Source organism: Podarcis bocagei (assembly GCF_964188305.1).
Source record: "Podarcis bocagei genome assembly, chromosome: 17".
NCBI classification, from domain to species: Eukaryota; Metazoa; Chordata; class Lepidosauria; order Squamata; family Lacertidae; genus Podarcis; species Podarcis bocagei.
Genome location: NC_138143.1, coordinates 40,786,065 through 40,812,138, shown reverse-complemented (window position 1 = coordinate 40,812,138; position 26,074 = coordinate 40,786,065). Strand labels below are relative to the sequence as shown.

The 26,074-nt window shown below is 46.0% G+C and overlaps 2 protein-coding genes across 3 annotated transcripts; one reads left to right on the top strand and one right to left on the bottom strand.

The window, feature by feature from the left end:
- Nucleotides 1-244: 244 nt before the first annotated feature.
- HSD3B2 (hydroxy-delta-5-steroid dehydrogenase, 3 beta- and steroid delta-isomerase 2) lies at nt 245-9,690 on the top strand. The gene is made up of 3 exons (XM_081176791.1): nt 245-648; nt 5,449-5,613; nt 8,543-9,690. Exons 1-3 carry the CDS (start codon nt 495-497, stop codon nt 9,355-9,357), a joined length of 1,134 nt encoding a protein of 377 aa, XP_081032917.1. The 5' UTR covers nt 245-494; the 3' UTR covers nt 9,358-9,690.
- Nucleotides 9,691-9,817: 127 nt separating this feature from the next.
- On the bottom strand, nt 9,818-25,212 carry ZNF697 (zinc finger protein 697). 2 transcript variants are annotated; one of them, XM_081176893.1, is made up of 6 exons: nt 25,193-25,212; nt 19,703-19,789; nt 17,467-17,532; nt 13,015-13,097; nt 12,564-12,651; nt 9,818-11,732 (listed from the first exon to the last, which is right to left on the bottom strand). In XM_081176893.1, the coding sequence occupies exons 5-6, from the start codon at nt 12,625-12,627 to the stop codon at nt 10,891-10,893; spliced, it is 906 nt and encodes a 301-aa protein (XP_081033019.1). In that variant the 5' UTR covers nt 12,628-12,651; nt 13,015-13,097; nt 17,467-17,532; nt 19,703-19,789; nt 25,193-25,212; the 3' UTR covers nt 9,818-10,890. The 2 variants fall into 2 exon arrangements, with proteins under 2 accessions (XP_081033019.1, XP_081033018.1); XM_081176892.1 differs by lacking the exon at nt 25,193-25,212 and having other exon boundaries at nt 19,703-21,017.
- Between the last annotated feature and the right edge of the window lie 862 nt (nt 25,213-26,074).

Below are 26,074 nucleotides of genomic sequence, written 5' to 3'. Positions count from 1 at the left end.
AAGAACCCACCAGGTAATTCTTGAACGGGACAAATGCATGGGGGGAAAACCCCAGAAACAAGCGATACCAGTTGTGCGAGCTTTATCTATAAATAAATAAATAAATTTGAGGAGCCCCCCCCCCAAGTGGGTGGAGGAAGAGGGAAGAGAGCTGGGTGCAGCAAGAGGGAACGTCATGGGTGTGCTACCCAATCTGAGGGAGGCAAAGAGAAGGAGGGATGAGAATAAAAGGAGGTTGAGATGAGAAGGCAGTAACAGCAACAACCCTGAGCTGCCACCTCTGTCCTGAGGAATTCAGACAAGGGAGGAGACTGTAGGGATCATTAATCATTACTGTCTCTTTGAGCAGCTAACTTCTTAGAGTTTCTAGTCATAGTGGTACCTGAATCTGGCCATCCCTTCTGAGTTTGTTATTTTTTAAGCGCTGCTGTTCCCTTCTCCTCGTCTCTCAGAAGGAAGAGCTGTCCTAGGTCAACTGCTGCAGCTTCTCCACCATGTCTTTGGCAGGAACGAAATGTCTGGTGACCGGAGCTGGTGGATTCCTTGGTCAAAGGATCGTCTGCCAGTTGCTGGAGGAAGAGGAAGGACTGGCTGAGGTCCGCGCCACGGACAAAGCCCTCAGCCCTGAGACGCTCCAGCGTTTTGGAAGTAAGTTCCTCTCTGTTTGCTTTCTGAAGGGAGGGGAAGATCTGGAGTTTAGAGAAGACATGTGAGGATCCAAATTGTAGGGTTATCTCGTGGGGGTGGGGTCATTTCGGGACAGTGGCCTCACTTACTGAGGTGTTGCATGAGCTGAAACATTTCAGAACGCAGGTGGGAGCTCGCAGGATGCACATAGAAAGGTAGCGTGCTCAGGAAAGGAGTGTATCTTCCCACCTTAGATCAAATCTATGCTGCCAGGTGCCATAAGAAAACGGCAGAGATAGCACAGGATAGTACGCACCTCGGAAATGATCTCTTTCAGCTTCTGCCTTCTGGAAGAAGGTATAGGGTTATAAAGGCCAGGACTAAGCCGCCTGAGAAACAGTTTCTACGCAAATGCAATTCTGGTTCTAAACGCAGCATAAGGGGTCTCTATAGCATAGTGTATTTTAAAATGGGGTTTCAGAGTTTTTAGGGGTTTTTGAATGTTTTATGTAGTTTTAATGTAGTTTTATGTAGTTTTAATGTAGTTTTATGTAATTTTGTGGTAGTTTTATGTAGTTTTTATGTAGTTTTATGTAGTTTTTCAATTTCATTGTTCTGCATGGGACAATGACAATAAAGATATTGTATATCGTACTGGGATCCTTCGCCCTGACAGGCCACTTTTCTACCTGCAGAGAATATGTTTTGTGCAGCAGGATGTTTGCCCATCACCAAACAAGGTGCCTCAGGCCCCGTCATTAAACTGTGGTTCTTTAAAAGGCCTGATATTTCTTCACTGGTTTAGTTTTCTGTTTGGGGATGGTTAAATGTGTTTCATGTTAATATTTTGACGGTGTGGTTTTTTTTAATGTGAGGGCCGTTGTCTGTTTTATGTTGCTCTGTGATGGTAGAATGGGGTAGCAGTGGGGCAGCAGTTGTACTGTGGAACAGGAATACTTTGGCATAAGGTTGCAACTTTGCAAACCTGGGCGCTCCCTGCAGACTGCAGTTAGCCTCGTCAGAAACCGGCAAACATCTGAGTGGGCTGTACTTATCTGTGTCTGCGAGGAGATATAAAATCATGTCAGAGGGGTTCTGGCCAGGGGACCTTGTCATTATAGGTACTAAAAAAAAATTTCTTGCATCATTATATAAAGGGCAGCGCAAGATATAATGCATAAGGTCCTCTACTTCGGAACATCCCCTAATGCAAACACATTCGTTTTTTGGTATGCCTCTTTGTCTCCCATCTCTATTAGCAGAGTTTATTGTATTTAGTCGTAACTCTGTAAAAGCTTTCCGAAGTTGTGCAAAAGTCAATTCATTAAAATAAGATGTAGGTTCATTGGGAGTGGGCTGTATCTCCACAACTTCCATGTATTCAGATGAACAAATGAAAGAGGCTTCCACAACAGGAATTGAATGATGTCTCCCTTTTTACATGCTCAGCTGAATGTTCAGATGCTATGCGAGTTTTTCCTGCCTGTGTGCCTGTGCTGGGAGCAGGGCTGGTGGTCTCTAGATGGCAGGCATGTGTGGGCACCAATCCAGAGTGAAAAATTAAAACCAGGGGCATTAGGTGTAAGGGCAACAAACTTAAACCTCAGAAGTTAGGTTTAAATAAGGGACAACTGTTCCTTTGGTTACTGCCCTAGGAAAAGCAGGAAGGACCTCCTGTGGCTGCTGTTCGTATATTACTCTATAGAGAAACCTTCAGTTTAAAAACTAATTGACTGACTTTAGAGCCCTGGCAGACTGGTTTCCCATTGTCCCCTGAATATCCAGGATAGCAGCAGCAACATGCCTAGCAGTACAGTTCAGGAAATATTAAAAGGTTTTCTATAATTAACAAAAGCAACATTCAGTGTCTCTTTCAGATCCTCCATACAGGTCAATTACGGTCAGTTTGAGACCTTTTTGTTGTAGACAATTTTAGGTTCAGGGCGTTGACAATTTCTGTGTGTCTTTTCTCCTTTTCTGTGAAGTCGTACGTTTGTTAAAATCCAGGGATTGTGTACTCAAAGGGGTGGTAGATGGCTGATGGAGGGCTCCGGGTGGTGGACAGGGTAATCTCGGTCTCCCAGGGTGAAAGGCTGGGAGGAGAAAGGAAGGATTTCGGATAAGAGCTGGGGGGGGGGGCAGCTGCTACCTTCCGTGGGAGGTGGGGGCTGAGAATTGCCTTTAGGAGAGGACTCTGGCAACCATTTTGTGCGAGTCTGATTGATATGTGACTGCCAATATGTGTGCCACTTTTGGCCCCCAAAGGGGACAGAACAGGGTGGGGGTGTAATGGGCTTATGCATAACCGCTGACATGCACAATACTAGAACACAACCCCCATGTAAATAGGGAGTTGCCTGTATTTTTGGTAGTCCTTATCTTATTGTACAGTCGTACCTTGGATCCCGAATGCATTGGTACTTGGACATTCTGGCTCCTGAATACTGCAAACCCAGAAGTGTGTGTTCCGGTTTCCAAACATTTTTTGGAACCCGAACGTCTGACGGGAGCTTCCTGCAGCCAACCAGAAGCCGTGCTTTGGTTTCCGAATGTTTTGGAAGTTGAACAAACTTCCGGAACGGATTCCATTCAACTTCCAAGGTACAACTGTATCTGTATTGTGAAAAACTTTAATAAAAATCTTGTAACTGGTCAATATTGAGCTGTGGGAGGCAGCTTTCAGTGCCCCTATGGCTTCCAACTGAAAAGCTGAATGGCCACAGACTCCTTGGGATTACACAAAGGTCATGTTAGTCATGCAAGAAAAATGAGCTTTTAAGAAAAAGACCAATATTCAAAAAAGAGGCAGGCATCCTTCGGCCTTCTTCAGTGTGCAGTGGAGTGCTGAGACATCGTGGACTCTGCTCCCCCCCCCCTTTTTTTGGACACATTGACCACAAGGGCATCTCTTACTGACTATGGGCAATTAGACACCCCCCCCCCCATTTTGAAAATACATACAATTGAACTGAAGAGTGATGTGTCATAATCCAGCACAGATTTAGAAAAGGCTTAAGTCGGCTAGAATCATTTACTTCTTATTGGCTCTAACATACAGTTTGCATATACACTATACCTTTAAAACACATCTTTTCCCTCAGAAGAATTCTGGGCACAGAACTACCCAAACTTTATAGAAATTTATTTATGTATGTGACTACAGCGGCAATCATGTTTATTTGCTCAAAAATGGAAAGAAGAAGTCCTGACAAAAGAAGAATGGACACAAAAACTCATGGAATATGCAGAAATGGCAAAACTTACCGGAAAAATAAGAAATCAAGATAACAAACTTTTAAAAAATGAATGGAAATGGCTTGTTGAATATTTACAAACAAACTAAACAATAAGAACATTGGCAGGATTGTTGTAATAATCTGCCATTTTATAAGAGTATACATTTAAAGTAGATGACTAGATGGTTAATTCAGAATATGCAGAAAATATAAAACATTTTAGGAACCACAGAAAGAGGGGGAAGGAAGTCGAGTTTTAAAAATGTTAAAATGATTCTAAATTATTGAAATGTGTAAATAAAAGGGGTTTGTTTTTTTTAAAGGAATTCTGGGCACTGTAGTTTAGCTCTTGCAGAGTGACAATTCCCGGCAACTTTTAACAAACTACAGCACCCAGAATTCTTTGAGGGAAAGAATGTGCTTTCAAGGTATAGTATATACAGTGCCAGATTTGACATATAAACTAAACAAGCTATAGCTTAGGGCCCCACTCTCTTGGGGCCCCCCCAAAAAATTAAAGGGAAAAAAACCTGGATGTACATTTCCAAAATATAAAAAACAAATAAAATATAACCTACATACAGCAACAGTGTTTTGTGTTGTGTTGTAGGCTCCTATGATGTAAGTAATGGGCCCCGCCTGCTAGCCTGCTCCCTAAAAGATCACTGGTTTGCTCATATAAAGGGCCCCATTACCTTCAGTAGCTTAGCCACTGTGATCCACACGACGGTCACCTCCAGACTGGATTATTGTAACTCGCTCTACGTGGGGCTGCCCTTGAGACTGACCCAGAAACTCCAGCGGGTGCAGAATGCCGCAGCGAGACTCCTTACGGGGTCCTTGCCGTGGGATCACACTCACCCGGTGCTATACCAGCTGCACTGGCTCCCGGTGGAGTACAGGATCAGGTTTAAGGTGCTGGTTTTAACCTTTAAAGCCCTATACGGCCTAGGACCTTCGTACCTACGGGAGCGCCTCTCCTGGTATGTCCCACAGAGAAATTTACGGTCTGCAAATAAAAACACCCTAAAGATCCCAAGCCACAGGGAGGTTAGGCTGGCCTCAACCAGAGCCAGGGCTTTTTCGGCTGTGGCTCCGATCTGGTGGAACGCTCTGCCACAAGAGACTAAGGCCCTGAGGGGCTTGACATCTTTCCGCAGGGCATGCAAGACAGAGCTGTCCCACCAAGCCTTTGGCCAGAGCACAGCCTGATTCCCTCCTTTGGCAATCTTCACAGAACTCTAGCCCAATGGTTGCCATCAATTTGATTTTGAATTAATTTTATAATGAAATGGTTTTAGAATGTTGTATTATTTTATTGTTGTTAGCCGCCCTGAGCCTGGCTTCGGCTGGGGAGGGCGGGATATAAATAAAAATTTATTATTATTATTATTATTATTATTATTTATTAGGGCCTCATCAAACCTAAATCCAGCCCTGAGTATATACACAGCCAAAGTCTTGAGAAACATGTCGTTTTGGCTTCTCCTTGATATAGATTAAACGGTAGGGATTCTCCTGTTCTTTAGTGAACCCATGGAGGCAAACAGCTGATCACCCCTTTATCTGATGTCATAATTTGCAGAAGTGAAGACTACAACTCCCCTGACAATCATCCAAGGGGATATCCGGGATGCAGCGTTCCTCCGCACAGCTACCCAAGGTGTCTCTCTTGTCATCCACACGGCTTGCCTCATCGATGTCTTGGGATATATAGACAAACAGACACTCTGGGATGTCAACACGAAAGGTAAGACTGGGTTGTGCAGAGGGAAATCCGGGTGGGACACACTTGGAAAGGAACGTTGGCAAGACGATTGAAATGACCTCAGCAAGGTGATTTGTGCTGCTTATTCATCACCAAACCTTTTATTGGCATCACATACAAACATCCAAAACAAATCAATACAGAATTACCACTTCCCCAGTGGCACAAAACATTTGCTACAAGAAAGGAGGCAGAGAAGTCTATCGTCACATCTCTAGGTCTCCAGGGAGATCAGACGTTTGCAGTGTATTTCGACGACAAAAAAAAACCAAATAGAGATATTTAGCCAGTAACTTGGTGAGCTCTTGATCATTCCCCAGTAATAGAAAATGTATGACCTCCAACTCTGGTTTCCATTTGGGGATGCAAAGTTGATCCGTGAGGGAGCCTTCCCAGACCCGCTGAAAGAGGCGGTTATTAAACCGCTTCTTAAGAAACCATCTTTAGATGCGGCCACGATGGCCAACTATCGCTCAGTCTCAAATCTTCCATTCCTGGGCAAGGTGATTGAACGAGCGGTTGCTGAACAACTCCAGGCACACCTGGAAGAAGCGGACCATTTGGATCCCTTCAAGTCGGGATTCAGGCCTCACCATGGGACTGAAACTGCCTTGGTCGCGCTGGTTGATGATCTTCGGCGGGCTAGGGACAAAGGTGAGAGCTGTTTCCTAGTTCTGCTGGATCTCTCAGCGGCGTTCGATACCATCGACCATAGCATCCTTCTGGACCGTCTTGAGGGGCTGGGAGCTGGGGGCACTGTTATACAGTGGTTCCGCTCCTTCCTCCTGGGCCGTGTTCAGAAAGTGGTGGTGGGGGATGAGTGTTCAGACCCCTGGGCTCTCACTTGTGGGGTGCCTCAGGGTTCTGTCCTCTCCCCCATGCTTTTCAACATCTACATGCGGCCGCTGGGAGAGATCATCAGGAGGTTTGGGCTGGGTGTTCATCAGTATGCGGATGATACCCAGCTCTACCTCTCTTTCAAATCAGAACCAGTGAAGGCGGTGAAGGTCCTGTGTGAGTGTCTGGAGGCGGTTGGAGGATGGATGGCGGCTAACAGATTGAGGTTGAATCCTGACAAGACAGAAGTACTGTTTTGGGGGGATGGGAGGCAGGCAGGTGTGGAGGATTCCCTGGTCCTGAATGGGGTAACTGTGCCCCTGAAGGACCAGGTGCGCAGCCTGGGAGTCATTCTGGACTCACAGCTGTCCATGGAGGCACAGGTAAAATCTGTGTCCAGGGCAGCTGTTTACCAGCTCCATCTGGTACGTAGGCTGAGGTACCCTACCTGCCCGCAGACTGTCTCGCCAGAGTGGTGCTTGCTCTAGTTATCTCCCGCTTGGACTACTGCAATCCGCTCTATGTGGGGCTACCTTTGAAGGTGACCTGGAAACTACAACTAATCCAGAATGCGGCAGCTAGACTGGTGACTGGGAGTGGCCGCCGAGACCACATAACACCAGTCTTGAAAGACCTACATTGGCTCCCAGTACGTTTCCGAGCACAATTCAAAGTGTTGGTGCTGACCTTTAAAGCCCTAAACGGCCTCGGTCCAGTATATCTGAAGGAGTGTCTCCACCCCCATCGTTAAGCCCGGACACTGAGGTCCAGCACCAAGCGCCTTCTGGCGGTTCCCTCACTGTGAGAAGCCAGGCAGAGGGCCTTCTTGGTAGTGGCACCCTCCCTGTGGAACACCCTCCCACCAGATGTGGCTGGGGAAGCCAACCAGATGGGCGGAGTATAAATAAATTTTATTTTTATTATTATTATTATTATTATTATTATTATTATTATTATTATTATTTAGAAATTGCTGGTGGAGATCAGCATATAGTTCACAATGAAGAACCGTATGTTCTGCTTATTGAATATGTCTTTCCCTCACTGCTGACCAACCACAGCCTGTCCCCAGGGAGCTGAAATTCAGAGCAGGGAAGGTGGTTTCTGTTGCAGCAACAACAACCTCTGGGAGAGGGTGGCCTGGCATCACAAGGAATACACACAGGCCAAATATTCAGTGTCCACCTTTTGCCATGACTCCTCCTGTTTCCTAGACCCCCTTCAGCCACCTGCTGATGTACTACAACACAATATAGCCTCTGTTGTCTCCTTTCCATGGCACTGTCAGGAATACACAGCCACACCCCAGCCTGTCAGAGCTGTTCTTGGGAAGCTAGAGTGACACAGGGCAGAATGAGGTAGAGATGCAGAGGCAGAGTCCTGAGATGGTAGAATAGATTGTTCCACTTTACACTGCAGTTTCAGCTCCAGATGCTTAGTGCACAATGTTCTGCGTTTAAACGTTGATATGAAATGATCCCATAAGACCACCGTCTATGTAAGAGTCTCCTGTTACAAAATGAGGGACTAGTCTGAAGTCAGTGGGTTCTGGACAGGACTGCATGTTTGAATAACCACTTTTCTTTAAAAAGAAACCTCCCTGCATGTAGAAGACCAGTGCATCAGGGAGAATGGTTTAGTACAGGCCGTTCCCTGGTGTGTTTTAGTACACGTTGAGGGATTTTTATGCACACTGATGTACGTTATGCAGAATGAGTGGTAGGACAGCACTGAACTGAAAAGGGGCTGAAATTAAGCCTCAGGTCAAAATTTCCAGAAATGCTGTGTAGTAAGTTGACCCACTTTAACGGATAAGCTGGGGAGGAGCTACAGGGCCTTTCGACTTCCTAGCAGGTGCCCCTCTCACAGGGAACACCTGCCACCTTGCTTCATGCAAGCAGTTCTTTACAAAGATAGCCTGGCACAATGCAATGTGAGCTGGTGGGTCTGGGTCATCGCTAAAAATGGCAGAAGGCACATGTGTGAGAGAGGGCAGGGAAATGTTCTTTTCATTTTCCCACCTCTGGTAGCAAAACTTGAGCCAGCCTTGCTAACGTGTTTCTTTTTGGCAAAGGTACACAGCTGCTCCTGGATGCCTGCTTCCACAACAACGTCCAGTATTTTGTCTTCACCAGCAGCATTGAAGTGATGGGTCCAAACAGAAGAGGGGACCCCATTGTTGATGGCGATGAAGACACAGTGTACCATGATACCAGAAAATTTCCTTACGCTGAATCAAAGAGAGTAGCGGAGAAATTTGTGCAGCAGCTGGATGGCCAGCCGCTGAAGGATGGTAGCAGTCTTGTGACGTGCGCTTTGAGGTCCCCGTACATCTTTGGAGAAGGAAGTCCTTTCCTTCTGGGCCATCTCGATGAAAGCATCCAAAACAATAATGTCTTTGTAAGGCTATCTAGGAAGGAAGCTCTCGTAAATCCCATCTACGTAGGGAACATTGCTTCGGCTCACATTCAAGTGGCGAAAGCCATGAGGGATCCAGAAAAGGTCAAGCGGATCCGAGGGAAATTCTATTACATCACAGATGACACTCCCCACATGAGCTATTCGGACTTAAATTACGAGCTGAGCAAGGAGCTGGGGTTTGGGATTGAACCCAAACTACCAATGCCCTTGACAATGTTCTATTACTATAGTCTGCTGCTGGAGATTGTGAGTTTCTTACTCCGGCCTTTTGCCAGATACATTCCCCGCATCAATACTCACCTTGTGACTTTGGTCAATACCCCCTTTAGCTTTTCTTCCAGAAAAGCTCGACGGGATTTTGGCTATGCACCTCGCTACAAATGGGAAGAAGCCAAGGAGCTGACAAGCCAGTGGATTGCCAAAGTAGCTCCACTAAGAAGGGCCTACCTGAAAAACAAGACCCTCTAAGGTTGACCTCCGTGGCAGGATGAAGGCAGGAAGTAAGGAGGGTGGGGGTCAGCCGGGAGGCAGCAGAGCAGCAAAAGTGTGGAACCCACTTTCTGTAACGCCTGAATGAAGTACAAGAACCCTTTCGTTCACTGTGGACATAATGATCAAGCAGATCCCTGCAGAATTCTTCACCAGCTCTCATGGGCCACCATCTGCTCCTGTCACCATTCAAAACTGCAAGGACAGCAGTGATTTGTCACAAACTGGTTACCTGCAAGCACCTAGCAGAGAAATGTTAATAATAGCAATGCATATATATAAAATCAGCAGGACATGCATGATCTGTGCAACGAGTGTTGTGTGTGGGGTTTTTTTAATTGAGTTTAATTGAGGGCCATTTTATAGAATCCGCATGATCAAGTGGCAATGGTTTTTGTGATAAGGGTGATGAGGTGTGCTGCTAAAAACGGGTGGGTGAGGAAAAATACATTCTTAAAGAATATGGTGCAAAGAAGGGTTTGGCCTGGTTCTCATCTCAGTTTCCCATTTTTCTCTAGTATGGTCCATAAAATAGTTACCACCTGATCCTGCTGATTCTATACTCTGGCCCCCAAGTCATGTCAGCTAAAAACTCCTCCTACCCTACGGTGCCTCTTCACCCTGTACAGAGTGCCAGATTTTCACTGTCCATTAAGTGCATCTGAACACTTTACAGATACCCAAATGCCATTTCAACCAGAAATCCAAGCACAGGTTAAAAATGGAAGAATAGGTAACTCTTTTTTATATTTTTAAAAAAACCCAAGGTTTTATTTCAGAGAAAAGTAAACACTGTTAACATGTTCAAAAGCTCTTCCATTTCCTCTCCCCACCCCCACCCCAGGTTCAGCTGAACCCCTAGAGCAGCATGCGTATACATATAATTTTTACAAAGAAAACATCAATGCAATCAGGGGAGATATTGCGTGAAAGACGAAGGGGAATTTTCCCACCTGCAGATGAAAAAGGGAGAGGTTTCCAAAGTCACCATTTGGAATCAACTACACAACACAGCATGCTTTCTGCTCGCTAAATGAGGACAAAGTGTTCCTCCTCTCACTTACTGCACATCAGCTGAGGTCCTGGAGACTGTATCCCTACAGGTCCAAAGTTCCCATTCTTTGTTGAACTCTGCTTTGTTGAACTCATCAATCCATCAACTATACTCACCCAGTTCCCCAAATTACCTGACTTGCTACATCCAGGCTCCCTCCCTGTTGCTTGGGGAAGCGCCACCCTACTGGCTGTTGCCCCAGTGCCACACAAGTCCTTCCACATAAATTTGGCCAGGATTTCCAGACACACATGCCACCCATAGTTTAAACACTGACTTGGCAAGCAATGGTTTACGCACAGCAAACATGTTTCCTACTTAAAGTACAGCTCTGGCCTCTGTACACTACAGTTAAAAACGCTACGTTTCTTCAGGTTCCTTCTTTATTTCATTTCCCCATGAAACTTAGAACATTCATTAGCTTTTATAGGCGAAGCAGTCGTCCTCCCCCTGCTTCCCTATCCTATGTGAAGTCTGTGGTGTTGTACAAGGTGTGTCTTGTATCGGAAGCCTTTGCCGCACTCAGCACACTTGTAGGGTTTCTCTCCCATGTGGGTTTTCCGGTGCCTTGCGAGATGTGAACTCTGTATAAAGCCTTTCCCACACTCAACACATATATAGGGCTTTTCGCCTGTGTGCGTTCTCTGGTGCTGAGTCAGGGTTGAGAAATCGCTGAAGCTTTTCCCGCATTCGCTGCATTCAAAGGGTTTCTCTCCCGTGTGGGTTCTTTGGTGGTTCACAAGGTGCGAGTTCCGACTGAAGCATTTCCCACACTCGGGACAAAGGAAAGGCTTCTCTCCGGTATGGATTCTCCTATGTGTAAAAAGGTGAGAGCTCACCGTGAAGTTCTCCCCACATTCACTGCATATGTAGGGCTTCTCCCCCGTGTGAATTCTCTGGTGTTTAATAAGGTCAGAGCGCCAGCTGAAGCTCTTGCTACATTCAGTGCACTTATGAGGCTTCTCTCCCACTGGAGAGATCTCAGGTTGGACATTAAGGCTTGAATTATATTCGACGCTCTCCCCACCCTCGGTGTAACGGAAAGGTTCTACTCCCAAGGGAATCCCAGGTGGAGACACGATGTCCTGGAGGAGTCCTAGGCTACCACCTCGATCTGCAGATTCATTATGCTGCTGATCAGGACAATTGTCTTGCATCTGTTCATCTTCAATGGCTCCTCCATGACTTTGAGGAGCATTTTCTTCATTTTGTCTCAGTAGAAGCTCATCTTGCTGCACCTTCTCTGCATCATCTCCGGGAGGAATCTCTTCCTCGTACTCACTTGGGATCTCATAGTTTCCTAGAAAGCAGAAGCATCAGATAGGAGGATTTAGACCAATAATATGAATAGTAGCCTGAAAAGTAGGCATGACATGGCCCCTGAGGACTTTAAGAATCCTACAGGCTAGAGCGGAATAACTAGAAGACACTTCATGGCATGACTTTGGGGAGATGGGTGTGAGGCAGGCACAGGCAAGTTAACAGCCAAGGAGAGAGGCAATTCATGCTGGCAATGACCCCATGAAGGTGAGAAGTGGGAAAGGGGGGGGACTAATCCTTCCCCACCAAATAAACATGGATTTGAAACTGGAGTTGCCCAGTCCACTCCCTGCCCAATCTTTCTCAGGGGAAGGGCCTGGCAAGAAGCGCATGCTGCTCAGTGCTGCCACTCGCCCACCCCAGTGTTGCCTCATAAGGAAAGCATAACTACACATCGGCCACCTGAGACAAAGGTGCAGAAGAGAGAGTGAGGACATCTATACAGGCATAACTCGGGTTACAAGCGCTTTGGGTTGCGCGATTTCGGGTTGCGCACTGGGCTGAATAGGTTACTTCTGGGTTTCGGCGCTTGCGCAGAAGCGCTAAATCACACTTTGTGCATGCGCAGAAGACCAGATCGCAACCCGCACGTGCGCAGATGCAGCGCTGCGGGTTGCGGATGCTGCGGGTTGTGAACGTGCTTCCCGCACAGATCATGTTCCCAACCCAAGTGTCCGTTGTACTGCCATTAGTGACGAAGATTAGTAAAGACCAGCTAGAAAGTGTGTTTCCAGCCACACCGTGCATAAAGCGAGACCAGGATGAGATATTTGATAGAAACCACTTTCTTTTTTGGACTGTTCTATCTCACCTATAAATTCTCTTTCTGTAGAATTGGAGAGCACAGATGCACAGAATTCTTCTACTGGTTCCATCCACAGATGTCACGCTGGGGAATCCTGCTCACGGCAAGACATATAGAAAGATAGGCAGACAATACTGCAAATGTCTGTAAAATCTCTTCCAAGTGCAATACATTAATCAACATAACAAACCACACACACACCTTCACTAGCACAGTAACAGAAACTTTACTGGGACTTTATCCACCTCCCAGGTCAGAATCCACCTTCAACATTGCCATCTGAGCTCACTGCAAACCCATTCCCAACATGTACCTGTCTGAAATTATTGTTAGCAGTATTTATATGGCACCATCCCTATACACGCTTCCTCAGATGAAGAGCGGTTCACCTCGTATCTTCAGAGAGAGAAAATAATCTGTTTATCCAATTTACACATGAAAACAATTAAACTTTCACCTGGTGCCTTCATGCAAAAACTGGAAAATTAATCAAGACCCTGAGTGCGCCGCTTTCGAATCTCCTCCACTTTGCCCCAAAGTCTGTTTAAAACAAAATACAGGAACAAGGGGGAAAATGTAAAATGTTATTATGCATCTTTACATTTCATAGCAGCAGAAGCTTGGGAGTAGATTGCAAGAATCTCCTCAGAAATACTTTTCCTGCCACTCCCCTCCCCCCCATCAATGTTCTACTTGAAGAGCATGGAAATGCATGAGGATTTGTATACACAGCTAGGTCAAACAATACATGATATAACTGGCTCTACTATAACTATGTTCAGGCATCACACCAAAGCCATTGTTTGCTGTGATGTCTGAATGGACACATCAAGGTTTGCAATCCAGGAGCAAACCAGTATCAGTAACCACAGTTTGAAAGGAAGTTACAAGCCACAGCTGGTGCTAGCTGTGGCCCGGTTTGCACATCCCAAAAAGCCAGAGTATGGCTTACTGTGCGCAGGTGGCACTGTGGGTTAAGCCACAGAACCTAGGACTTGCCGATCAGAAGGTCGGCAGTTCGAATTCCCACGATGGGGTGAGCTCCCGTTGCTCGGTCCCAGCTCCCGCTGACCTAGCAGTTCGAAAGCACGTCAAAGTGCAAGTAGATAAATAGGTACCACTCCGGTGGGAAGGTAAATGGCGTTTCCGTGCGCTGCTCTGGTTCACCAGAAGCGGCTTAGTCATGCTGGCCACATGACCCGGAAGCTGTACGTCGGCTCCCTCGGCCAATAAAGCGAGATGAGCAGCGCAACCCCAGCGTCGGTCACGACTGGACCTAATGGTCAGGGGTCCCTTTACCTTTTTGTGGCTTACTGTGACCACATAAATGCACTGGCTTCTTAAGAGCAGCTCCCTTTTACTTTGGCTCAGTTACAGATTGTGATGAGGAAGAGAGACTTGAACTACAATCAGCCTCATATGAAGCAAAACCTTTGCTTAACTGCTAAGCAGTTAAGCAGTGCTGAGCTGAAAAGGCTGTGAAGAAGCAATGTTGCAGCAGTCTCCTTTCTAGAAGGTTAAGTAATATATTGTGCATTTCCTGGAGGCGGTTGGAGGATGGATGGCAGCTAATGGATTGAGGTTGAATCCTGACAAGACAGAAGTACTGTTTTGGGGGGACAAGGGGCGGGCTGGTGTGGAGGACTCCCTGGTCCTGAATGGGGTAACTGTGCCCCTGAAGGACCAGGTGCGCAGCCTAGGAGTCATTTTGGACTCACAGCTGTCCATGGAGGCGCAGGTCAATTCTGTGTCCAGGGCAGCTGTTTACCAGCTCCACCTGGTACGTAGGCTGAGACCCTATCTGCCTGCGGACTGTCTCGCCAGAGTGGTGCATGCTCTGGTTATCTCCCGCTTGGACTACTGCAATGCGCTCTACGTGGGGCTACCTTTGAAGGTGACCCGGAAACTACAACTAATCCAGAACGCAGCAGCCAGACTGGTGACTGGGAGCGGCCGCTGAGACCACATAACACCGGTCTTGAAAGACCTACATTGGCTCCCAGTATGTTTCTGAGCACAATTCAAAGTGTTGGTGCTGACCTTTAAAGCCCTACATGGCCTTGGTCCAGTATACCTGAAGGAGCGTCTCCTCCCCCATCATTCTGCCCGGACACTGAGGTCCAGCACCGATGGCCTTCTGGCGGTTCCCTCACTGCGAGAAGCAAAGCTACAGGGAACCAGGCAGAGGGCCTTTTCGGTGGTGGCGCCTGCCCTGTGGAACGCCCTCCCATCAGATGTCAAAGCGATAAATAACTACCTGACATTTAGAAGACATCTTAAGGCAGCCCTGTTCAGGGAAGTTTTTAATCTGTGATATTTTATTGTATTTTGGTTTCTATGGAAGCCGCCCAGAGTGGCTAGGGAAACCCAGCCAGATGGGCGGGGTACAAATAATTTATTATTATTATTATTATTATTATTATTATTATTATTATTATTATTATTATTCCACTAAACCATGGGTTTCACTTTGTGTGGTGTGCATATATGTCCAGCAATGTTGAAATTGAAAAACTAATTACAGGCATTGCTCAATCTATAAGGGCACCTGTACCCCCACCCCAAATTGGTTTTTTTCCTTTTAAACTATGACTGTTGAGCAGATGGAAACAAGAGAAGGCTTGCAGCTCCTAATCATGGTTATTTCATGTACCTGTAAACCCAAACCATGATTTGGGTTTGAAATAACGGTTTATGCAAACCCTTGTTTAGTGTACAGCGGTACCTCGGGTTGAGAACTTAATTCGTTCCGGAGGTCCGTTCTTAACCTGAAACTGTTCTTAACCTGAAGCACCACTTTAGCTAATGGGGCCTCCTGCTGCCACTGCGCTGTCGCTGTGCGATTTCTGTTCTCATCCTGAAGCAAAGTTCTTAACCCGAGGTACTATTCCTGGGTTAGTGGAGTCTATAACCTGAAGCGTCTGTAACCTGAAGCGTATGTAACCCAAGGTACCACCGTAATGGCTCTATGGAGCTGCTTATCTGCAATATGGCATTGGAAATAAATAAATAAATAGATAGATAGATGATAGATAGATAGATAGATAGATAGATAGATAGATAGTATACTATTAATGCCTACCTTTTTAATGATGAAAAATTTAATGGGATATTTTTATAGCAAATTTAACAACAAAAAAATAAACAAATGGGGGGAAACAAGGCAAAAGAGAAAAAGAAAACATCAGCTCACATTAGTAATCCAGTAACCATCAATATAGCAACCTCAGTTTGAACATATGCGATGAGTAGTATTCAATTAGCACACCCCTTTAATGCAAATATTTCTGCTTGGGCAATGGCCCCTGTCCCATGTGCACCCCATGCCCTCCCCAGATTTGCTCTGGAAGGTCGGGAGACCCCCTAGAACAGACTAGGGGGAGCCTGGGAGAAGAGAGGAAAACCCTTTTGTACAAGCAGATATCCTTGTGCGGACAGGATGGTTACTTTAGTGCTGCCTTGGCTACAACCATAAGTCAATATACACCGTCCAAATGTCCTGACAGATATCCAGACAAAATTGATGTTTATAAGAAATATGTTCAAATGTAGCAAGGTCCTTGAATCATTGTGTAATAGATAACTGGTGCTTGTCCTTCCGGGCTCTTGGAAAGCATAAGGCCTTGCAAAATCCACTTTTTCAGTCCTGCCATTACCACAGGAATATATTTTTAAAGTCATGGGCCCTGTAAACATCAAGGATTCGTTCGATACAAAATTAATGCAGACAGTAACCAAAAAGAAAATAACACAAGACATGCGAACATTTTATGCCTCAAAATTATAAATTAACAGCAGTCTCTCAAAGAAGGTTTACAAATGAGTTTTTTTGCCTCCTCCTTACTTCTGTTTTTACCTTTCTCATAGCTTTCCAACATTGTTTTCACAAGATGGAAATGGGTTTTTAATGTTAAATATTATTTATTATTATTATTGTTGTTGTTGTTGTTGTTGTTGTTGTTGTTGTTGTTGTTGTTGTTGTTGAATTTATATACCGCCCTATACCTGAAGGTCTCAGGGCAGTTCACAGAAAATATATTATATTATGCATATTATTGTATGCCTTTTACCCTCAGCTATACATTTCTGGAGATACTTTGGGTGGAATTCAATATAGCATTTGTAGCAATGGATTTAGACACTAGGAGACGATATACTGTATTGTTTAGGTATTACCCATCCTTTGCAGCTTAAACTTGAAAGCAAAGACAAGGTTTGTTTAACCTTCTACAATAATTACCAAGAATGCTTTTAGGCAGACTGGACTTTTCTGGTATTACCCCTTTTCTATCCTTTAAAAACAATATTCTCCCAAATGTTGTTTTATAATCAATGCTATTTACATGCAGAGGTCAAAACTTTGGCCTATTCTTGTCCACACTGGGCTCATTTTGCCACATCCTAGGCACCTAGGGACGCGGGTGGCGCTGTGGGTTAAACCACAGAGCCTAGGACTTGCCGATCAGAAGGTCGGCGGTTCGAATCCCCGCAACGGGGTGAGTTCCCATTGCTTGGTCCCTGTTCCTGCCAACCTAGCAGTTCGAAAGCACGTCAAAGTGCAAGTAGATAAATAGGTACCACTCCAGGGGGAAGGTAAACGGCGTTTCTGTGCGCTGCTCTGGTTCGCCAGAAGCGGCTTAGTCATGCTGGCCACATGACCCGGGAGTTGGACGCCGGCTTCCTCGGCCAATAAAGCGAGATGAGCGCCACAACCCCAGAGTCAGCCACGACTGGACCTAACGGTCAGGGGTCCCTTTACCTTTACCTAGGCACCTAGAACCCTAGGAAACCACAAAGCCCTTTTCAAAGTGCCAGACTTCAAGAGAGCTTTGGGTAATGCATAGGGGAAGACCATACATTCTTTATCTGATGATAACAGGCGTACAAGGTTGGAATGGACACATCTTACCAAGCAGTGCCAAAGAATTTCAAATCTGGCAGCGTCCTCATTTATCACACCGTCAACTTTTGCCATCTGGAAATGAATCAGCAATGTTTTAGTCTTTTCCTGGATGACTCAGAAAAACATAGGAAATGAGCCGAGAACAAGATGGTTCTAGGCAGCTAACAGAATCCCCCCCACTTCACACATATGTGCTATTAAAATATAGATATCCTTCGGAAAAGGGAGGGCAGAAATGGAACCGTGCTTCCGCCAGGCCTAAATTTGGGGCTCCTCCTGCTCTCATTCCACTGAGCTGGAGAAATTATTTCTTTGGCCTAAAGTCCATTGCTAACCATTTGCAATCTTTGTCACCTTTCTGAATTGTTTGTTCGCTTTATGTAACAGAAATCGTTTCATGTCCTCTGCAAAGCTGGCCACTTCACTGCTCTGCCCGAATTCTAGTTCATTTTATGAACAAGTTAAAAAGCAACAGTCTAAAGACAGTTCTATGGGGACACGATGCCTTACTTCTCTCCTTTGTAAAAGCTCATATTTAATCTGGAAAGATGCAGGAACTGGAGGTCAAGGAAGAGAAGACCATGGAGTTCTAACCACTCATGATTTATTGCATTGGATTAAAAAGAATTGAAATTGTGGCGATTAGCAGAATCAGGACTGGACTGCTGGTTTCCCCTATTGAATAATATATTCAATATCACTTCTCAGCTCACGACCATCTCTTGCTTATGATAAGGTCTGAGTGCTCAAGTCTCCCAGTTTCATTGTCATACATCATTCAGTATGTGGTTCCAAGCTGGGCTGATCATTGCCAAACCTCAGCTATTGAATGCTAATGATGTGGAAGGAAGAAACACTATACCTTTGACGGCTGCATTTGCTGATCTGATACTAATGCTTAAATCCACACTCAGACGACAGCTTCACTGTGCAACTGTGCACAGTGTGGTGTAGTGGTTAGAGTGTCAGAGTAGGACCTGACAGACCATTGTTCAACTCCCCACTTGGCCATGAAGCTTAATGACCCTAGGCTGGTCAAAGAGCCAGTGTGGTGTAGTGGTTAAGAGCGGTAGTCTCGCAATCTGGGGAACCGGGTTCGCGTCTCCGCTCCTCCACATGCAGCTGCTGGGTGACCTTGGGCCAGTCACACTTCTCTGAAGTCTCTCAGCCCCACTCACCCCACAGAGTGTTTGTTGTGGGGGAGGAAGGGAAAGGAGAATGTTAGCCGCTTTGAGACTCCTGAAGGGGAGTGAAAGGCGGGATATCAAATCCAAACTCTTCTTCTTCTTCGTCTCAGCTAACCTGCCTCACAGGATTGCTGTTAGGGCTACTGGGTGGTTGCTCAATAGCAATCAGGCAAGATGCCTCACTGGTCTGTTCTAGAGCTTTATTATTGGTGCTAAAAACCTTTACAATGCAGAGCGCCTCTATTCCACGTCTTGCTCATTCACTGGCAGAATCTGAGAGTGGGCGGTCCTTAAATCTTCCCCAGCAGAGTAGTCTCTTGACCCCCAGCCTACGCCTCCCCTCTCTGCGCGAAAGCCTACTGCGCAAGGAAGGCGTGGGTAACGGGGAACCTCTCTCCTCCCCGCTTTGTTCAGGCAAGGTGTCCTGGCACCGCCTTGCCTCCTCCGAGCCCTGCATCTCCTCCCCACTAGAGGCGTGGCTTCCTTCCTCTGCTGAGGACGTGCTGCTTCCCAAGATCTTTCCACCTAAACATTAGGAAGAACTTCCTGACAGTAAGAGCTGTTCGACAGTGGAATTTGCTGCCAAGGAGTGTGGTGGAGTCTCCTTCTTTGGAGGTCCTTAAGCAGAGGCTTGACAACCATATGTCAGGAGTGCTCTGATGGTGTTTCCTGCTTGGCAGGGGGTTGGACTCGATGGCCCTTGTGGTCTCTTCCAACTCTATGATTCTATGATTCTATGATTCTATGATTCTATCTTTGGGGGCTCTCTGTAATCCATCCGTCTTTCCTCCCTTGCCCCTGAGCCGATGGCAGTTCCCTGACAGTTGCTGTGGGGATTAAATAAGGAGGAGAAAGAATCACACATGCCACCTTGAGCTCCTTAGAGATAGACGTGGGACATAAAAGCCACAAAGAAGTAAGTATTTTTCTCTTCACCCAGCTCCCCTCAATTTGTGAAGGTTGTGGGACACCGGTATATACTGACTTGTGTCTCCTGACACAGCGGCAGGATAAGCAGGTAATTTAATTTTAATCAAGTCTACGGGTTGACTTACTTTGCTGTTGCAAACCACGTAGGTTTTCAGTCAGGATGTCTTGCCGACGTGCGTCTTCTGCATTCCAGGATCATTAAACAGGCCCCCCTGCACATCAAGAGATTAACAATGACAACGGTAACTTACTAGTGGCATCCATCAAAAATCCACAGCAGGGTGGAAGGGACATAAGAGAGGAAAGAAGGAAGCACCTCCCTTTTTTCCCTCCCACCCCCTATCCATGCTACCCACAGTTGCATTTTCTCCTACTCTCAGCATGCCTGGTACTGAGAGGAAGTGCCTTTGAGTGGTTTGATTAGGAAACAGCCCACCAAAAAGCACTTCCTCCTAGTTTCCAGTAGGAGAAAGCAGTTGCGGCAAGGAGAAGCTGTCTGGGGTTTGGCTTGAAACTGTTGTGCTCTTTGCCCTTCACTCAAATCCCACTCCCATCCAGGTCATGTCTTGAGAACAAATACAAAAAATAAAATTACCATATTATGATTATGATTATTTAACTCCACTGAAGTCTGGTCCTGAGGGGTTTTGCATTTAAATGGAGGAAAGTGAGAGCCTCTATTGCCAAGGGCATTCCTGGCAGCTTGAAGGATATTGGGACTTAGGTGGAGTTTTTCTCCAGTTGTCTCCCAAGACAGACAGGTGGCCATCTTTTTCCATTGTGGGAAGTCAGTTGTAGACCCAGCCCTCTCGGCAGTCTCCTCTCTGCCCACCATCAGAGTAGAAAGCACTACACCCTATACAGTGGTACCTTAGGTTACATACGCTTCAGGTTACATACGCTTCAGGTTACATACGCTTCAGGTTACAGACTCCACTAACCCAGAAATATTACCTCGGGTTAAGAACTTTGCTTCAGGATGAGAACAGAAATCGTGCTCCGGCAGCACGGCAGCAGCGGGAGCCCCATTAGCTAAAGCGGTGCTTCAGGTTAAGAACAGTTTCAGGTTAAAAACGGACCTCTGGAACAAATTAAGTATTTAACCCGAGGTACCACTCTATCTATTGGTTTGAAGCAGCTCCGTGTGGGTAGCAGAACATGAAGACAGATCACCAACAGTCAAAGATTATGGCTGCATTTGCCCAAGAGTGTCAACAATTCCTTACTTAGATCCCATTTCCTGCTAAACCCGTGTAAACTCAATCCATTGAACAAAGGGTATGTTAATACAGATATTCTCCACAAGGTGGCTGCAAAAATTAGTTTGCAGTGAGAAAAGATTGTATGGATCTACCTGCTGAAGTTCATACACAAAGTAATCCATTACTTTAACTGGAAGACCTAGGTTAACATCACCATTTCCCCATGCAATAGCAATTGCCATGGGCCTATTAGTCCTTTCTCCAGTCTGATCTAACTCACAGGGTTCTGGTGGGGATAAAATGGATGAAGGATAACAATGTATATTGCCTCGAGCTCTTTGGATGAAACCTGCATTTGTCCAAATATGAAGAAAACGGTGGATTTCTTATGTATTAAATACTGTGGACATCAATTCACTAATTCCAACTTTTATTCATTCTGTCAAATAAAAAGCTGTATTCCTCTGGCCACAAAGCAGTTTTATAATTATCCGGTGTATTTCTCATCATAAATGAATTCACTGGTATACTAGCACGTTTTTTTAAAAATCCCTGTTCACAGCAGGATCCTGTTCATGTCTACTCAGAAGTAAGTTCTACTGAATTCAATGGGACTTACTCCCAGGTAGGTAGGTGCAGAATTGTACAAGTTTTTGTATCACAATTGCTTTCTTTCAAAAGTGTGAGAGGGACAGAGAACAAGAACTGCAATCAGTTGCCTGGACAGTTTGCTAATTGAATCTGCTAGTAGAAATAATGCAAATTCGATTATTAAATTTTCAGTCCCTTCAACACACCTCCCTTCTGCCCCGCAAAACACAATGCACTTTGTTACAACAGATATGGGTACTGTGTGTGTGTGTGCAGCCTTAATCACGATAGCAGGTTTTTATCCCATTACAGGTGCTAATTAAGACTGCAACTGTAATCTCATTTACTTCAGCCTAAGCCTCATTGAATTCAAAATAGTTTATTTCTGAGCAGACATGGTTAGGAATGGATTATGCTGCAATCTACCAATGCCAGGATATTTCATTTTTGAATGGTTGCTGTACTTATTTTACATACATTTAGGTTTTAATGTAATTGTCACAGTCTGGTGTCCCCACCTCCCTTTCCCTCAGAACTCACTTTTTACATTTTTTCTTCTGTGTCTGCCAAGTAAGGATAGCATTTATTGTATCTGATAAAAGGGACACTCATCCATGATAAACGTTCTTGTTTAGAAGCCTACCCAGATCCTTAGAAAACTGAGGTAATTTTAATCTGTTTCAGTCAAACCGCTGGAGAGTTACAGCACATACTGTGGCTGTAGAGACCAATACAGGAGAGACATGTTTTGTTGCAGGTGGGGCAGATGAAGGTGTCTGGTTTCGCTGGCGCATATGCCTCACTCATTTCTTCTCTTTGTGCTCCCCCCCAGTGGTCATTTCCAGTGGTTGGAAAGTAAGGTTTTAAAGTCTCTTTGGAAACCACCTTGCGGTTGGTTGGTTGGTTGGTTTTCACAATAAGCAGTATATAAATCTTACGAAATAAATAAATGCATAAATAAATGTATGTGTTATTAGTAAAGGTACCATGAGACTCTTTGCTGTATGTACAAACCCACAACTGTGCAATTTCAGCATTAAGCAAATCATCATCATCCCTCTTCCTTGTAGATCAGAGCTCACCACACTTTCATTTTGGTGACACACTTTTTAGACATGCGGCATTCTGCGACGCAGTAATTCAGTTTCACTAGGAAAGTGGAGGTTAAACTAACCCCTTTCCACACCTGGGAGAAGTGCGGGGAGCATTCGTGCAACACACCTACACACTGCAGCCGACACACTAATGTGTTGCAACACACAGTTTGGAAAGCTCTGCTGTAGAGGAAGGGCCCACAACGCAATAGCCTCAAGTGTGGTGTAGAACAGGAGTGACCAGATATTGTTACTTGTGGGACAAATATTGAATAATTATAGGCAGTTCAGGGCAGAGGTGCCAACTTGAGCAGAAGATGGTGTGTGTGTGTGTGTGTGTGATGATGCACGCATGGTGTATGTGTGATACAGGGATGTCAGGAGGAACCAGGGGATGGAGCTGAACGCAGCGGCAGCGCAGCTTCAATACTGGTGGCTCCTCTCCTGCCACTGCCATTGCCCTCCTCTTTCCCCTCCACGGCTGAAGAAGGAGAAACCACCAGCCCCTAATCGGCCTCCTCCTGATTGTTATGCCACCTTGAGCACCTTTGGAGGAAAATTGGGACATAAATGCAATAAATGAATATAGTTTGAATGGCCCAGTCTTGAGACACAGGAAGTGCAGCCTAAAACCTTATGAAATAGCTGCTGGTGGTGGTAGTGCATTATCCTGTTGGATCAGGCTGAGAGAACAGCAGACAATCCAAGTGTCCCTATTTTCCAGGGGCAGTCCTGGATTTACAAGCGCCGTCCCAGTGTCTGATTTGATCCTGGAATGTAACGCTTTTCCTTAGGTAAAGGTAAAGGAGACCCCTGACCATTAGGTCCAGTCGTGGACAACTCTGGGGTTGCGGTGCTCATCTCGCTCTATAGGCCGAGGGAGCCGGCGTACAGCTTCTGGGTCATGTGGCCAGCATGACTAAGCCACTTCTGACAAACCAGAGCAGCGCACAGAAACGGCGTTTACCTTCCCGCCGGAGCAGTACCTATTTATCTACTTGCACTTAATGTGCTTTTGAACTGCTAGGTTGGCAGGAGCAGGGACCAAGCAACGGGAGCTAACGCCGCTGCGGGGATTTGAACCGCCGACCTTCTGATCGGCAAGTCCTAGGCTCTGTGGTTTAACCCGCGTCCCGTTGTTGCTGAATAGGACATCCCTATTTTCATTGGACAGCATCTTAAAAAGCAGAGACATCACCTTGCCAACAAAGGTCTGTATAGTTAAAGCTATGGTTTTCCCAGTAGTGATGTATGGAAGTGAGAGCTGGACCATAAAGAAGGCTGATCGCCAAAGAATTGATGCTTTTGAATTCTGGTGCTGGAGGAGACTCTGGAGAGTCCCATGGACTGCAAGAAGATCCAGCCTCTCCATTCTGAAGGAAATCAGCCCTGAGTGCTCACTGGAAGGACAGATCCTGAAGCTGAGGCTCCAGTACTTTGGCCACCTCATGAGAAGAGAAGACTCCCTGGAAAAGACCCTGATGTTGGGAAAGATGGAGGGCACAAGGAGAAGGGGACGACGGAGGATGAGATGGTTGGACAGTGTTCTCGAAGCTACCAGCATGAGTCTGACCAAACTGTGGGAGGCCGTGGACGTGCTCTGGTCCAGGGGGTCACAAAGAGTCGGACCCAACTAAACAACAACAACAACAGGACCCCAGGGTGGTTAAGTCCCATCAAAGGCGACTCTAGGGTTGCGGCGCTCATCTCGGTTTATTAGGTGAGGGAGCCGGTGTACAGCTTCTGGGTCATGTGGCCAGCATGACTAAGCCGCTTCTGGCGAACCAGAGCAGCACCCGGAAACGTCGTTTACCTTCCCGCCGGAGCGGTACCTATTTATCTACTTGCACTTTGATGTGCTTTCGAACTGCTAGGTGGGCAGGAGCAGGGACCGAGCAATGGGAGCTCACCCCGTCGTGGGGATTCGAACCATCGACCTTCTGATCGGCAAGCCCTAGGCTCTGTGATTTAACCCACAGCGCCACCCGCGTCCCTTTATTATTATGGAATAGGGCATCCCTATTTTCACTGGAGAAATGCTGGAGGGTCTGCAACAGGGAACCAGGGTGGAGCTTGGTGGAAAACGGGTGCAGAGGAGTAAATGAGCAGCAAAAGATGACGTTGAAATGAACTGAAGGGGTTCTAGCAACAAGGTAAAATGTAAGATGGGATTGATAATAGATAAGCTAAATTGGATATGAATTTGCTGAACCAATTTTTAAACGGGATACAAAAAAGGGAGGCGTGAGGAAGTCAGGAAAATAAGTTAACTAAAGATGAGAAATAAAAAAAAAGAGGGAGTTTTCTTTTCTTTTATATGTGTTTTTTCTTTTTCCTTTTTGTGTTTAATGTTTGTATCTTTGTATTTTTCTGAACTTTTTTATTGATAAAACCTAATAAAAGATTATTAAAAAAAAGTAAATGAGCAGCAAAAGCTGAAGCCCCCCCCCCCCAGCACCCCTTCCCCTCTCCTGGGCACCCCCGGGGGCTAAAAGGAGGAGGCCTCCAAGTGAAACGCCCCCCCGCCAACCCCCCCCCCGGGTTTTCCGGGCAGGGGAAGAAGCCCCCATCTGCATGGAAATGCTAGGGGGGCTGGAAGGAGCCCCGGCGGGAGGGCCTCCTCCGGGCAGCGGAGAAATAGCCCTCTCTCTGCCGGCTCCACCCCGGGCGGCCCGTCCCCTCGGCCGGACTCCTCGAGCGGAGAGCCGGGCACCGCGCGCCTCCCTACCTCTCCTCCTCCTGGGCTCCCGGGCCAGACAAAGGCCGGGCGCGCCCGCTGCGCTCCTCGCCTCGCCTCCTCGGGCCGGGCCTCGTCGCCCCCCGCTCCGCCTCCGGCAACCCGAGGAGACTCCCCTCCGCCGCCCCCGACTCCCGGCGGCCGCATCTCGACCGCGTATCCTCCTCGGTTTCTTTATTAATTTCGGCGCGAAGGCGGCGCCCTGGAAGAAGAAGCAGCAGAAGCGGCTGGCGGTTGCATTTTGCAAGCTACACCACGGAATTTATCTGCTTTATTTCACTCCCGACCCCCCCAACTCTGGGTCGCAATTTCAGAATGCAAATTTCTTTCTTTCTTTTTTAAATAGATATTTATTAAGAATTTTCCATTTTAATACATTAAAAAACAAAAAAAGGAAACATATACAATTTACAATCCTTATTTTTCTATAACATCTTTCCCTGACTTCCCCACACCTCCCCTTCTTATATTCCAATTCAAATTGTTAATTCAACAAGTTCTTAGCCCCAGTTTTTAACCTTTTTATATTTAGTTCAATTTTAAAAACCAATTTTACAACATCAAAATTTATACATCAGTGCTCATTCTCAAATCTTAAATCCTTTTTCTAAAGTCGACCCAAATTCCCTTCCACGAATTCCCCACTTTTCATACTAATAACAAAACAGAATAAAAAGAAAATAAAATTTCTTCGCGCCGCACCGGATGTTTTTTTATCGCTAACTAGGGTTGTCGGCAATATCACCCGATGCTCCTTTTGAAAAGACATCTGTTCATATTCTGCAAGTGAACTGGCACTGCAGCTCTGCACGTTCAAATGTTTCTGGGATTGTCCTTGAATCTTCTTCCCGCCACGTTTGGCATCCCCTCCTG

Bases quoted from the DNA above. Each gene is read 5' to 3' on its own strand.
- ZNF697 (XM_081176893.1), bottom strand. From the start codon at position 12,627: ATGGAACCAGTAGAAGAATTCTGTGCATCTGTGCTCTCCAATTCTACA. The intron at 11,733-12,563 runs GTGAGATAGAAC...TCTGCTTTCTAG, and splicing joins TACAGAAAGAGAATTTATAG to GAAACTATGAGATCCCAAGT.
- HSD3B2 (XM_081176791.1), top strand. From the start codon at position 495: ATGTCTTTGGCAGGAACGAAATGTCTGGTGACCGGAGCTGGTGGATTC. The intron at 649-5,448 runs GTAAGTTCCTCT...CATAATTTGCAG, and splicing joins GACGCTCCAGCGTTTTGGAA to AAGTGAAGACTACAACTCCC. The intron at 5,614-8,542 runs GTAAGACTGGGT...TTTTTGGCAAAG, and splicing joins CTGGGATGTCAACACGAAAG to GTACACAGCTGCTCCTGGAT.